The sequence below is a fragment of the Aythya ferina genome, assembly GCF_964211825.1.
Source record: "Aythya ferina genome assembly, chromosome: 4".
In the NCBI taxonomy this organism is placed as follows: Eukaryota; Metazoa; Chordata; class Aves; order Anseriformes; family Anatidae; genus Aythya; species Aythya ferina.
Genome location: NC_140300.1, coordinates 31,565,387 through 31,580,639, shown reverse-complemented (window position 1 = coordinate 31,580,639; position 15,253 = coordinate 31,565,387). Strand labels below are relative to the sequence as shown.

The window sequence follows — 15,253 nt, the reverse complement described above, 5'->3', positions numbered from 1 at the left end:
TATTTAGCCCCTGAGGAAGCACCATCCCTCTTTTGGGGAGCGCAGCTTCTCATCCTGGCATGGCCGCCAGCCTGTTTGTAAGCCCCACCTGGAGAGATGTGGTACCATGGCCACTGGAGCTGGTGGGGCCACCACCAACATCACCCAGGTACTGGCAGTGCTTTTGTTTTAAAGTCAGGGGCACCCCAAAAGTGTGAGACGTTTGCTCTGTGCTCTCCACGCAGCTCTCCTTGCTGTTGTTCTTGGTCGCCTGCTTGCTCCCCGTTAACACGGATGCAGCAATGCCCCCCCTGGGTCTAGAGGGGTTGGAGAAATGCTGTAAGCAGATGGCAGTGGGGTTTTGGATAACTGTAATTAATACCCGGGCTGTTTCAGCTCCAGAGGTTTCTCTGAAGGGCTCCCACCTGCCTTGTGCTGGGCCTTGTAGGGAAGTTCAAGCCTTCTTCCACTCCTCATGTGGTTGGTGTGGAGGGCAGAGAGTTTCAGGGTTTCCTGGTGCCACAAGGAGGTAGCACAGCCTTTGCTACGCAGCTCCAGGCACCAAGAGCAAAGTCCCTGGCCTCTAGGGGAAATCACCCCTGTTTTGGGGGTGTTTTTGCCATTTCACACACACCAGAGGAAGGCAGGATTGGCAGCAATGCTGGAGTGGCTCAGAAGTTATTTGTGTTTCCTTGCCCTTCGGTACCTTGAGGGGTAAGGTCGGAGTTCAGCTCCTCTGGGGTCTGGATGCTTCTCTGAAATATGCGGGTGAGGCCGGTGCTTGCCCTAGGTGGCTTTTTTCGCATGCCTTGCTGGTGACAGTGACCAGGAGGGAGGGCAGGATGTGCATCTCAGCATCCCTGCCTGCTTCTGAAGCACGGCTATACCAGTCACAGCCTCCACAAATGCAGCTGAAAGGGGATTTTTCTGCTAAATGCTTGCTGGAAGCACCAGGTCCCTGGGAAAACCCTTGCTGAGCCATGGTTGTCAGTGTTTTGTAACGCAATAACCTCCTGGACCTAATGGGCCAGAACAGGGTAAAACAGACACAAGAGGGACACCTTTTGGGTGACTGACTTTCAGCAGGAGCTCGTGCTTCCAGAAGCTCTCAGGCTTTGACCTGTGTCTTTGTGTGGATCCCTGGAAATCAAAACATTTGCCTGCTCGGTTCCCCCCTCTTACCTTTCTCCCCCATTGCTGTTCTTGCTTCAGAAAGCACGGCTTTGGTCTCAGTGCTCCTTGCACGAAGGCTAGGGAGAGGCAGTGACTGTGGGGAGGGCCAATTCTGGTTGCTGCCCAGAATTGGGCTGATTTTGGGAATTCTGCAGGAGTATCCCATGCCCCGTTGCACGGCGCATGCGGATTGTCAGGACTGGTGTTTGTACACAAGTTTTACAACTGCTTGGGATCAGAAAGGGGTTTGTCATGTCGAGCAGCGGCTCACGAGCACACACGTGTTGTGGCTCATGTTTACTCTGTGGAAAAATGCATTTATAGACTGGGGGGAACAAGCTGCTCCCAGCGAGCCAGCTGTCATTATAGGTTATGGCAGCCCTTCCCAGACCACTGCCTTAAACAGGAAGGCAGAGAGACGTCTGCCCTCTCTTCAGTTTTACAAACCAAACCCATCACAGTGTTTTGAAATGCTCAGACCAGAGCTCAGAATAACCCCGTTTTTGTGCTTCGGTTTGTATGCGCAATTATACATTGCGACAGGAAGAAAACCATGTTAATTACATTTCACAGAAAACACGTTTCTCTTCTGCTTTCCTAGACCATTCTGCAGGGAGATTACTGTGTTGAAATAAAAACACAAACAAGCCAACCGACCGCTGTTTTCATTGGAAAGCCCAGTTTCCCCCTGCCACTCGTCAGAGTAGGCTCTGCTCAGAGGAAGAGATTTCCTGGAGAGTAACAGCTGAACAACCTGCAGGAAAAGTGCTCCTTCTGGGCACTGCTCTCTTCCAGACCCTGTTTTAGGCTTTTATTTAACACCAGAGTGTCCCTAACACCTTTCCCACTGGAGGCTTGGCTACCTGGGCAGCCTGCTGGGGTAGGCAGTTGGGAGGAGGTGACCAAGACATGAGAGTGTGGTGTGGGTGGTGGAAATTGTGCTCATCAGTGTGGTTTTCAAAGAATAGTGGCTTTAATGTACAACAACACCAATACAGGAGGAGCGGAGAAGAGCAAATAAGAGAGTTAGTGAGACTTAGTGGAGCATTGTGTACTGTTTGAGTGGGGGCAATCTTGAAAATTCTTGAAAATCTTGAAAATGCTCCTGAGCACCAGAGGGTACGATCCTTTGAAATGCGGCACAGGTGGGCACCTCTTAGCCAAGGGCTAAAAAAATATGTGCTGGGATGCCTCGTCTATGGCTGAAAAAAATGAAAAGTTAACCCCAACATGTGTGACAAAGGTGCAAGGTCTTAGAAGTGATCCATTGCCACTGCAATTGCAAACAGGAGAAATACTCACAGCACATCTGCTGGATGGATGGCAGGATTTGGCCCAACACAAGCTGTTGGGCTCGGGTTCCTCGTGCCCCCACTAATTGCTGCGTGTGGATGGCGTGGGGCAGCGGGTGCAGACGGGCTAATTGTCCGCAGGCCGTGTGGTGGTGAAACAGGAGTAGCCCTGCTGTCTGAGGCCTCAATTTGCAGTGTCTGCACAGCCCACGTAACAGAAAGCCCAACACCCAGTCCCTGCGTGTATGAACGCAGCTTTTCCCCACTGAAGTCTATAGGAAGGACTTCCCGCTAGAGTTTCTGAGTGATGGCCTCAGAAAGCAATTAGGTGGCCAGGTTTCTGTTTGTTCTGTATCTGTGGTGGATGCTGCCAGTACCCGTGGTGATGGGAAATCAGCTATGCTGGCAGAGCTGTGGGTTGAGAGTGAGATCTGAGCACCTCTGGGGCTTCTGTGCCCCGTCTGATGTGTGGGCAGCACAGAGCTGGGGCTGACCAAAACCAAAAAGGGCAAACTACCAGTTCTCTTATAGCTGGCTCCTTTCTTTCAACCCTTACCTAGGACCTGATACATGCATGACCTGTGAGGAAACGTGTGTCTTTCGCAGCAGCACTGTGAGGTTGGGCCTGCACAGAGCCATGATGAATCTGCCCTGTGCTGAAAGTGATGTGAGTCCCACACTGCGACATCAGGGTGGGAAGGGTTGGCAGACGTCGAGCTGAATGAAAGGCTAGTTCAAAGAGTTGTTTCCATTAAGATTTTGATGCTACTGTGTTTTGGTTATAGTCACCTTTGGTGGAAAATCTGTGTAATTGCAATCCTTTTAAGAGCCATGACCATCCAGCAGGCATGGCTTTGGAAAAGGGTGACTCAAGTGGAAAAGCAGCCATGCTGCCTCCCAGTGAATCTCACAGTGTTTGCCAAAAAGCCACAGGGCGTGTTCTCTGCACAGCCCACCTTGTCCTGCTCTTGCTCCTGAGACCTGGTCCCACTTGTCCTCCTACGTGAATCTGTGAAATGGTACCAAAGCCATGTTATCCTGCAGCCTCCTGTGCTGGCAGTGGCCTGGCAGAGAGGCAGGGCGGCTGGGTCTGGGAGGTTGGAAGGTATACCTGAAAACAACCACTGTGTTTGCTTGGGGTGTGAGCAGTAAGTTCGCAGATGACACCAAGTTAGGTGCGTGTGTCGATCTGCTTGAGGGTAGGAAAGCTCTGCAGGAGGATCTGGATAGGCTGCACCGATGGGCTGAGGTCAACTGCATGAAGTTCAACAAGGCCAAGTGCCGGGTCCTGCACCTGGGGCGCAATAACCCCAAGCAGAGCTACAGGCTGGGAGAGGAATGGTTGGAAAGCTGCCAGGCAGAGAAGGACCTGGGAGTGATGGTGGGTAGTCGGCTGAATATGAGCCAGCAGTGTGCTCAGGTGGCCAAGAAGGCCAACGGCATCCTGGCTTGTATCAGGAACAGCGTGACCAGCAGGGCTAGGGAGGTGATCATCCCCCTGTACTCAGCTCTGGTGAGGCCGCACCTCGAGTACTGTGTTCAGTTTTGGGCCCCTCGCTACAAGAAGGACATGGAGGTGCTTGAGCGGGTGCAGAGAAGGGCGATGAAGCTGGTGAGGGGCCTGGAGAACAAGTCCTACGAGGAGCGGCTGAGGGAGCTGGGCTTGTTCAGCCTGGAGAAGAGGAGGCTCAGGGGCGACCTTATCGCTCTTTATAGGTACCTCAAGGGAGGCTGTAGTGAGGTGGGGGTTGGTCTGTTCTCCCACGTGCCTGGTGACAGGACGAGGGGGAATGGGCTTAAGTTGAGCCAGGGGAGTTTTAGGTTAGATGTTAGGAAGAACTTCCTTACTGAAAGGGTTGTGAGGCATTGGAACAGGCTGCCCAGGGAAGTGGTGGAGTCACCATCCCTGGAAGTCTTCAAAAGACGCTTAGATGTAGAGCTTAGGGATATGGTTTAGTGGAGGGCTGTTAGCGTTAGGTTGGAGGTTGGACTCGATGACCTTGAGGTCTCTTCCAACCTAGAAAATTCTGTGATTCTGTGATTCTGAGATGCCCACACCCATGACTACTTGTGGGAATCTGTCCCTCCTCTTCCCATCTTCTCTCAAGCAGGGGGCACGGGTTATTTGCATTAGGGCTTCTGACGTACTGTACAGGAGCATGCTCCAGGTCTCTCTCTTGTTGCTGTGATTTTCCGTTTGTTTTGTAGCTTCCATGTGACTCAACTCCAGAATTTCATTTGGGACAGAAAGGGGAACGTAACTTATTAACTGTGCGTGGATGTGTTTCTATGTGCACACACAGCCGTGGCTGAGCCCAAGTGTAGCAGCGTTGCAGGAAGCTCGCTCCCATCGTGCTGTCAGCCCTGCGTGCAATTGTGCCTCCAGTTTCAAACCAGCAAAAACACCTCGTGCGTGACCCCGCATACTGGAGCTTGCCCAAAGGAGCTCGTCGCCTTTTGGCAAATGCTGAACACAGAACACTCTTGCCAGGGTTTGTTAATCTGGGCAGAACTGCTGACCTGCACCCTGCTCTGCATTTTGCTGTAGCTACCAACTGATTTTTTTATTTATTTTAAATAAATTTATTTCTTTAAATAAATTTTATTTATTTATTTTATTTATTTTCCTCCTGCTTTTCAGATCCATATGCTGCTGCTAGGGTGGTGCAGGAAAGTTAAGAACCTGGGAGCTGTGTGGGTCAGGTGCTGCTGCATCGGTGCTACCAAAGGTTTAGGTGCTGGTGTTTCTGCCGCTCCTCAGGGGCACGGTCAGTGCTGCCCAGCAGCTCTGCCACTGTCCCCAGATGAGACCAACCGAGCTCTCAAAACCCATCTTGCTTCCTCCTGTTGTCTAATCGATGGCTTAGATGTGAGTTAGGCTGTTTCGACATCAGTTATTTTGGGTACAACAGATCAAATTTCTCCATACAGAACGGATGTTGCTTCCCAAAATTGCTTGTCATCTTCTGTGCTCACATTTTCCATGGGTGAGGAGAAGTCACTTGACCTCTTGGTGATAAACAAGGCTCCGTGAGCAAACTGCACTTCTGGCTCATTATTTATTGGCCTGTAATGTTGTTCTTAATGTGAAGATCCCTGATGCTGCCTATGCCTCTCCAGGGCTGGTTGCCCTGGTGGCCGTCCCTTCTTGATGTTGCTTTTGAGCCTGCTCATTAACAGAGTTTCTTAGACTTTCCTTTCCTCTAGTTAATGTATAGCTCCAGTGTGCTTCCTGCTGTGCATCCCTATGCCAACCACAGTTTGCCATTTATTCTGCCAAATTTATAGCTGTAAACTCAACCAATAATCTTTCTAGGTAGCCACTATGAATTATGTGCAAAATGTTATTTCCTAAATCTGGATGTGATTATCTTTTTTCCAAAAAAAACCCTCCCTTCCTAAGGGTGCTGGAAAGCAAGGAAGGAGAGCAGGAGCTTGTCCTTCCTGCGTGGCAGGCTGCTGGGGGAGCAAATATATGATTAGGAAACTGAACTTGTCCCTTGCCTTGCTGGATGGCAATATCTCTCTCAGGTGTGAGTGACTACTTCCCATCCCATCAAAAAAAAAAAAAAAAATTACATTCATCATTTTTTTTAATGCAATTTTAGGTAGAACAGGAGGAGAAAGTGCTGGATGCAAGGGATGTTCTGTACCAGTTCTGCTTGCGCATGGTGTTGGAGGTGTTTGTCCCAATGCTAATTAAAACAGGTCGCCCTGATGAGTAGGAGCTGTCTTGCCTTTCCAGCCTGGAGCTGAGCCTCCAGCGGGGAGCCTCTCCCGACTCGGGCAGGATGCCTTGACCCTGGCCTGACGGTTTTTGGTTCTCCCACAAAATCAGATCAGCCTCTCCACCAAGCTACTTCCTCTCCAAACCCAGTCCCCAGGTCTCTAATTTCCTTTCACCGGGTCCACGAGAGGGTTTTTCCTCCCACTCCGCATGCAGTGCCCGGGAGAGATGTTTGCTTTCACACTGACTCAGTGCTGCATCCGTCCCCTTCCCACCACAGCGGCCCCAGACTGAAAACCATGAAAACTGCTCACAAAAAAAACCTGACACCATGCGAAAGCAGGGCGGTTTCTGGTGCTCAGCCCAGGCTGGGTCCAAGTTCAGGTTCAGTGGCGGGGTCACAGCCCATCCTGGCAGTCCTGTCCTCCCTCGCAGCTCGTGCTTCACCTTCCCCAGCCCTTCTGGAGAAGCACAAGCAGGATGCGGACAACAGGTCTTGTGTGTGGGTAACCGCAGACCTGCGTGCTGCAGAACATGGTGCAGTGCCTGGCACTGCTCCAAATTACCCGGTTGCCACTGGTCCCTGCCAGGAGGTGCTGGGAAAGGTTGTTCAGCGTTTGCCTCTGGCGCAGGTAGCAGCTTTTCTGGGGGGGGCTCTCTGCTCCCCGTTCCCTCTGCTAGGTGGAATGGATGTCTTGTGACTTTCCAGCAGTTTCGCAACGCAGAGTGAGGCGATGCTGTTCTTTCCATGCCCGTTCTGCACACGCAGACCTTTCCATTAGTGTCTTCTCTCCCTGGGAGGAGAAAATTGTGCTGCAGGGATAGGAAACAGGGGTGCTGAGAGGGCAGGGGAGGGGGAGAGGGAAGTGACTTGTCACCATGCTTTGCAATCCTTGCTCAAAAAGCAGTCTTCTGCAAAGCTGTCTCTACGCTTAGGGTGCCCTCAGTTCTTGGATCACGAGGCATGAGCGGGCAGGGTGCTGGTGACATTTTAGGAGCACACGGAAGATTTAAGCACAGGTCTTCTGGGCTTTCTGCATCAGCGTTCAGACTTCAGAGCCAACACCTCAAGAGAGCTGCTTCAGCCCAGCCCCTTCTGGGGTGCTACAAGCCTCACCCTCCAGCTCTCAAACAACTGCTTTTTAGGGGCTACGTACACCACAGAACGGCACTGCTGTGGAAGGATCATCCACAGCCTGTGTGTTTTTGCCTGCTGCGTTTGTTTCTAATAGTAGTCCGGACAGTTTCCTCAATTTTCCAGTTGAAACAAATGCAATTCTTGTCCTGTAAGCTCGGCGCTGAAGCACTGCAGTGTCTGCAGCTCTGCTCCTCATGCCAGGGATTACCGATTAGGAACATAACACAACTGCTCTGTGCTGCTTTGGCTCCTGCAGCCACCTTGCTGGCTTTGGTATTAAATCAAGTGAATTTCAGCAGGGAAAAAAAAATCCAGAAAAGTTGATTATTACTGCTATTATTTTATGTCTGGCTTTGAAAGCTAAGGGAGGAGACTTGCGTAGGGCTCCATTTTAGGAAGCTACAGACAGCTGGGCTGTATTTACGCCGTCGTAGGAGCAGGCTTTTGGCTCTCCTAGCAATGTAATCTGGCTGAGGCCATCCAGCCTCGTGGATTTCTGGCCTACAGCTGTATGGCAATTTCTCACCGTTCTTTTCTCTCTTATTTATTTATTTAGTCCTCTGTTTTTGAGAAGGCACTCAAAACTGCAAGCAGGTAGCAGCTACTCTCAGAGGGTCAGAAGGAGCAAGCTGGTGGGCACTCAGTGTACAGGGGGAGGAAACAGCAGGTTAAAGCTGGTGCTATCTGTCAAACTTTGGCACTTTCTCGTCCGCTGGCTGCTTACATCTGGGTTGTTTTCCCAGAAAGTCTGCTTTCTGTCCCTATCCATCACTCTTGTGTCAGCGTTGTTACTGGAACGGCAAGAGCTGGCACTGGGTATGTGGGATGCTGAAATCCCCTTTGGTGCCTGAGCAAGGATTAAATGGCACTTGCCTTGTCAGCTTAGCATCTGCACTGCACAGCAGAACAGAAATGTTACTGCCTCGTGTATTCCAGTACTGGGTGCTGCAGTATGCAGACAAGTCATAGGTCCCCGCATCGTTCTGCAATGGCTGTGTCACTCCGCACGACATGGTAGCGGTGCAAGAGTGTTTTGGTTTTCATCTGTTTTTCATAGAAATCGGTGTTTTCCAAGCCTGCTTTTCTTTGGGATGCTATAGCTGCAGAGCAGTTGTTTATGAGAGCACTGCCAAGTTGGTGTTTCTTGGGTTTTCTCCTTGAGAGCGTTTGTAATGCTGCTGAAAAAAATAACCTCTCTGTCCTGGCCTTAGTCACAGCCATGCAGAGGATGCTGCTCTGGTCCCAGAGTGCAGCTGGAGCTGTTGCTCAGCCTGATGTGCTGAATGGGGTCCAGGGCAAGTAGGAAACCCAGGCTGGATTGTACCCAGGGGACTGATGGCTGTGGGACAACAAGGCGAGCAGGGACAACATGGGAAAGGTCAGGAGGGCTGGCTCTCCTGAAGGACTGGGTGTTTCAGGTGGCGGCAGGCAGGGGTCCCCCATGCCCAAGATGGAGCAGGAATTTGGGAGCTTAATGTGGGAAGTGAAAATGGTGGAAGCCTACCCCCTTTCTGCTCCGCTTGTTGCTTATCTCTGACAGGACGAAAAGCACTGCCTCCTGCCAAGGCACAGGAATTTCTCGGCTGGGCAAAACGATTTACAGGATGAATAACCACATAATGATGGGCATGAGGCAAGTGCTAAATTTACTACAGCTCCTCAGTAGCTGATCTTGCATAAAATGAAGCTCTTTAGTAATAACTGTCGCTGCGTGTCCTGCTCCTGAATTAGTGCAAAACATGACTATTGTTCTCCGTCTCTTACAAAATCAGCCCCGTGGCCTTGGCAGCAGTGCTCAGAAACACAGCCATCTCCCAGCAGGCTGGAAACACCAGTTGTTTGCCAGAAGCAACTCCCTGGGGTTCATGTCCTGTCTCTCGTGAGAGACAGCAGCCATATCAATGTATGATTAACCTGGTGTATCAGCTTCAGCATTAGGTAGTAGCTAAAATATCTGAAGAACACCCACCTACAGCTGTAGGCCTGCATTTGCATCCAAGGTCTTTGGTAAACAGCCTGCTTTCCAAAAGCACCGAGCTGCAGATGTGATGGGATGACAGAAGCCATCTAAATCCTCAAGAAACCTTTGTTCCTGAAGGCTTTTATGCTTTAAAATTCTTTCACAAGTTAGTAAATAGTGATTCTGCTGCTCCAAAAATGAAAGCTATGACATGCCTCATCCAAGTGAATGCATGCATGGGCTCATGAATGTTCAGAACTGTTAGTGACATACTAGGTTTTTACCCAATTCTACATTATTAACTTAAATTATTAAGGTGACGTTATCAAGCAGGCTAAGTTAAACTTATAATTGCTGTTGATCTGAGCTCAAAAATATAATGAGGTAGGCCCGTGTGATGCTGTGGGGCACAGTCACTGAGCTACCTGGGGTGTGTTCCTGGTGGTGTTTCCAAATAAACTACACAAGTGTTAGCAAGCACAGGGTAACTGGTGACAGGAGCCATGACAAGGTGTCTCTTTCACTGCTGCTAGACCAAGGACAGACGGCCATTCTCTCTCAAAATGAACATCTTCAGTGATGTTGAGCTGCAAAATCAAACATTAGCCAGGTATCAGAAATGAGGAGAACGATAAGGGCTTTGAGACAGCTGTGAATATTTTGCTCTATAAAATGACTGCTGGGAAGGTTTCTCTGTGCTTTAATGGCACGCCTGTGTTATTTTAAAGGCACACCAGCTGGAAGGGGGCCTGTGAGTATGGCAGCAAGTCACAGACCAGGCAGGGGGACCTGCAGCAGTGTCTGTCCAGGCGAGGAGCTACCAGAACAGACCTGTCGCCCATCAGCAGAGCTGACATGCTGCTCGGGGGGTGGCAGGTGTGGAATTTCATCCCACAACATCTTTTTGTTCCCAGTACTAGTCATGGCACTTCTTGAGATGGAATATATACCTCGAATTTGGTTCTTGGAAAGGGTCCTGCAGTGGGCTCAGTGCAGCAGACAGCTGCAGCAGGTGACTCAGCTGGTCCAGCTGAAAGAGTGAATGAAACTGGAAAGGACCCAGAGGGGATACTACTGAATGGAAATGGAGAGAGAATTTCAGATAATGGTGCACAACCTTTTAATTAGCATATCAGTGGATCTGGTGTGCCTTTCCAAACAAGTTTCTGGAAACAGAAAGCTTGTTGAGACAGACTAATGTTGTTTTCTTGTTCAGGCTGAAAAGGCAGAAAGCCGTATTCTGCATCCTGCCTTTGCAATTCCTGTTGCAAGATGTATACCTGCTGAGCAAATCTCCCTAACACCTTTTTGGGGAGCTTTATGTTCAGGTCTTCCTGCAGGCATTATGCATCCCTACCCCTTACAGAACAGGGTGTGAAAGGTTTCTGGGAAGCAGGGCTCTGCCTCCTTACAGAAGGAGGACGGATGTGCCCTGAAGTCCTCCTACACGATACCAACTGCTGTGCATTCAACAAACCTGCTGGTTAATGATCTTGCCCATAAGTAATGTTTTAACCATAGAGTGGCTTTTGTTTGCTTCAAAAGCCACAAAGCCAAGGAGGAAGTGTAGGAGAACGTGGGCAGGACGGTGGCCAGGAGCCTCATGACCTCAGCTTTTTCCGCCACGCAGGGATTGGTGGCCCGTCTCGGGGACAGGGTTTAAATTCCCCGTGGTTGCAGATGCCAGGCAGTCAGGAACGAAGGGAGAAAGCCAGAGCTTCTTGCAGCCAACGAGCAGGAGCTGCTGCTGGGATCACCGGGAGCCCTCCTGCTACAGCAGACTCCTCCAGCACCAGACAAGGTAATTTTTTGCTTTTTCACCCAATGCATGCCATTCTGTCTGTAGCTTCAGCCAAGGCGAGCTTCCAGAGCTGCGTTGCTGGGCAGGAGCATTTGATGCTTCTCTGTGGGAAAAGGTCTGCTTCTGGAGGGAAAAGGTGGTTGCTGAAGCAATACAAAGTACCACCAAAAATAAAAATAAAAAAAATCACAGTTTTAAATCTGTGTGCTGATAGATATCAGGAGGTTACTGAAAACCCTGAAAGCTTCCTTCCACATGTAACCACAGCCTTGTAATATCCCAGTTTCTTCTGGCAGGCTTGCAGTTGGTGCTGCGTGCTGCTGAAGGGGTGGGACGTGTGCCCTTCTCTGTGCATCTCTTGGGACTGCAGTACCTCTAATAGAGAGTCCTGCCTTACTGCCAGGCTTATTAATGTGTTTTAAATGTCTGTAGTAGCCTTTCATTTCTGCTAGGGCTTACTAAGGTTTTAAATGCTCCTTGTTCATTACAGAACTGGCTTAATTTATCAGGGATGTTGTTTATCCTGGGAAATGGTCTGTCAGCACCAACATTTACTGCAGCTCAGCACTCTCCCACAGGCACCACTCTTTTATCAAATTGCTAAAACTGCAGTGTGAGCAGTTATTTCACTTCATCTCCTGCTTGGAAATGCAGGTTGTTCTGGTCAAAATTCTGCAGGGGAGATGAAAGTCTGTCCATAAAAGCAGTTTCTGTTCATGTAAAGTGATTTTACTCACAGCCATTCAAGTTAATAATTCTGAAAACTAGTTTTAAAGTAACTGAAAAACAAATCCAAGCTGGGTTTGTGTTGTCTGGTCTCTTGACGAAATGATGTTAACTTGATGATAACAAACCCTTACTGACCTGCATAGCACCTTATTTTTCAGAAGAGGCTTGCATGTCCTCTCAGTGGGATTGCTCTCCCCGCTGCTCAGCAATTTTCAAGATCTGCTTTTAAATTTCTTGTACCTTTTGAGTTGCTAAGTCATTGCAAAACCAGCTAGTTGGGGGACAGAGGAATAAGACGGCAATGGGCAGGCTGACTCCAAGTTAGAGAGTTGCTCTAGGCACAGTAAAGAACACCAGGAGAAAGACAAAGTCTATGGTATTTTCTGTGGTAGTTTACCTCATTGACTTATCATTACAACTTATTTTCCAGGTAAAACATCACAATGAAGGTGGCAGTTTTTTGCTTATGCCTTATCAGCGTTGCTGCTGCGTGGCCGGTGAGTACATAATAGATGTGTATTAGTGATCACTTGCAATATTTTATGTGCACTTTAGCAAGAAACTGATACCCATAAACCCTTTTTCTCTTTCCTCCCTTAAAGATTAAATCCAAGCAGCATGCCATTTCTGCCAGCTCTGAAGAAAAATACGTAAGTTTCTTTGTCCTTCTGTTCTATCTGTTGTCTTTTAATAAAGCAGTTGTGATTTATGCTACTACACACTATTGTGGCTTGGATAACAATGTCTAGTGTTAGAAGAGCACTGCAACCCAGTTTCTGTGAATTTTGTAGTGGTGTGAGCAAATGATATTCATCTTGTATAGAGCTATTTGATTTATACCCGATCACTAGCTTCTAAACTTGTAAAATCAATTATTTTCTCTGAGAACCAGCTACTGCATTTAGTTTGGGGTCTTGATGGTGACGGAGGTAGATCACTGTAGCAAAAAGAGCCTGAGAATGAGGAGAAACCACAGCGTTTAGATAGAACTCCAAATGTCACTAAAATGAGCACAGGCACATCTGCTGTAGTATCCTATTTGGGTCTAACGTTCATCTGGGATTGTGGCTTGTTCCCAGTCCTCTCCCTGTGGTAGGGGATGGTTGAGGACACAACCTGTGTGAACAGAGTACGTGCTGCAGCTGCCACACCTGCATGAACACACATTGCACGGTGCCGGCAGTTTCACCGGCTCCGCTCTGCTCCTCTGTGGATTAAAGCCTCCCTTTTTCTCCTGAAGGACCCCAGGGGCCATCACTCACACAGACAACAGCATAACCTTGTGAATTCTCACTCTCAAGAGCTCCTGCAGCACCCGCAGAATGACCTGGCATCACTTCAGCAGGTACGCCCAACTGACTAGGGGAGAAAGCGTGGCATCTCTCAATGCCAAACCTTGCAATTTAGGATTAAGTGCCTAAAGAATAGTGAGCCTGTTTATCAGTTCCACTGAATGTGCCTCTTTGTGCTAATATACCGAGTTTTCTCTTGTTTTCAGACTCTTTACTCTTCAGAAGAAAACGCTGAAAATGTCCCAGTAAAACCGGTAAGTGTTTTGGATGGCTAAATGCCAGCTGAGCTCTGCAGGGCAGCCAGTGCATAGCAGTGCTTGCTCTCCTCAGCCAAATGAAGTTCTTGCGGTAACATTTCCCTCTAAATAAAGCAAGGCTTCAGGCAGGATGGGGCAAATTAGGAACAATTTGGGCACATAGGTCTGCAACAGTGCCTAAGCCCTGGGTTAGTAGGGGGGATGTTGCTTGGCATGCCTCGGTGTATGTCGATTTGACTGATGCATGGTTAATGCTTTCCAGCACTTTCCTGATGTGCCAAGCAAGAGCCACGAGGCTGTGGATGACGACAACGATGATGACGATAATGATTCCAATGACACTGATGAGTCTGATGAGGTTGTCACAGACTTTCCCACAGACGCGCCAGTAACAGTGCCCTTCCCTCCCTTCCCTTTCACCCGTGGGGACAACGCGGGCAGGGGCGACAGCGTGGCATACAGGATGAAGGCCAAAGCCAGCATGGTGAAATCGAGCAAGATCCGCAAAGCTGCCAGAAAGGTGAATGGGGCTGTGCAGTGGGTATTGGAAAAGGGTGGTGAAGATGAGAATGGATATATTATCTTATGGGGGTCAACTCTGAATAGGATTGGCGGGAGGGAAAGGCAGGCGTAACCAGAGGGGTGCCTTTCCTCTCTCTGGACATCCCCAGTTGGTGAGGGCTGTGGACATGCAGCACAGCCCACTGCTGCAAGCAAGGCGGTGATGCTAGTTGCACTGCCCTGATGTGCTTGCATGCAGGAAATCTGAGTCCAGGATCAGACTTGAGTTTCTTATAAAATGACCAGTTTGTGTGAGTCCATGCTGTCTCAGAGCAGAGGTGTAGCACTGCAGCACAGGTGGCAGGCGGCTGACGGCTCTTCATTTTCCCTTTGTGCAATGCAGCTCATCGCAGACGATGCCACAGAGGAAGATGAGAGTGCCCTGCCTGGGGACAGCCAGCAAGTGGGGCTCTGGCAGCAGGAACTGACCGCCCACCGTGCCCCAGGGAAGCGCGCAGTCAGTGGAGAGTGGCTGGACAAGAGCCATGAGCGGGACAGCAGCGAGCTCACCCGCCACCAGAGCATGGAAAATGACAGCCGTCAGAAATTCGACAGCCCCGAGGTTGAGGGAGGTGACAGCAAGGATGGTGCCAGAGATGACCACCACAGCATGGAGAGCAGGGAGAGACGGGTCAGCGCAGCTGCCAGCATCCCTGCCATTGATGACACCAGCAACCAGACACTGGAGAGTGCTGAGAACACTCAAGAGCATCACAGCATTGAAAACAACGAAGTCACAATTTAAGGGGGATCTGGTGTGTTCCTTCTTTCTGTAATTTCTGCCAAAGTGTGGGGCTAGGGGAGATCAGATCTGCTGTGGTATCTGTAAACGCAGGGCGCGTGGCGATGCTTCAGTTGGGGCGCGCCACTTCCTGGGCACCCAGCCAGGCTGTGGCGGGGTGCCAGGGAGCAGTGTCTCGGAGGGATGCTGCGCATCCTGCTGCCTGTGTATATTTTGTAACCGGATTTAAATAAAATCACGAAAAACCCATTCCTCAGGGCTGTGTTGCTGTGTGGCGGGAGGGAGGAAGGGGGGAGCTGAGTAGCTCACGGTGCAAGGAGCTTCCACACACGTATATGAGGTGAAATACTTGTGTGTGTGTGTGTGTGTGTGTGTGTGTCTTGTGTGTTTTGGTGAAAGCAGGAATTAACACAAAAACACAAAACTTTATTTCGGCAGGGCCCGACTGCGCGGCGGGAGGGGCGCTGAGGAGAAAAGGGCGGGAAGGGCGCTGCCTCAGGGGGGAGGGACTACATCTCCCTCCCCGACTACATCTCCCTCCGTGCCCCGGGCTTTCGGGGCTGGCCCCGGAGGGCGGGGAAGGGGCGGTGGTGGCGGCTGCG

At 49.9% G+C, this 15,253-nt stretch overlaps 1 protein-coding gene across 1 annotated transcript; it reads left to right on the top strand.

Annotated features, from left to right (window-relative positions):
- Positions 1-34: 34 nt before the first annotated feature.
- SPP1 (secreted phosphoprotein 1) lies at positions 35-14,900 on the top strand. The gene is made up of 8 exons (XM_084517380.1): positions 35-148; positions 10,900-11,070; positions 12,230-12,296; positions 12,402-12,449; positions 13,040-13,144; positions 13,298-13,345; positions 13,611-13,868; positions 14,253-14,900. Exons 3-8 carry the CDS (start codon positions 12,243-12,245, stop codon positions 14,652-14,654), a joined length of 915 nt encoding a protein of 304 aa, XP_084373506.1. The 5' UTR covers positions 35-148; positions 10,900-11,070; positions 12,230-12,242; the 3' UTR covers positions 14,655-14,900.
- Positions 14,901-15,253: the final 353 nt, after the last annotated feature.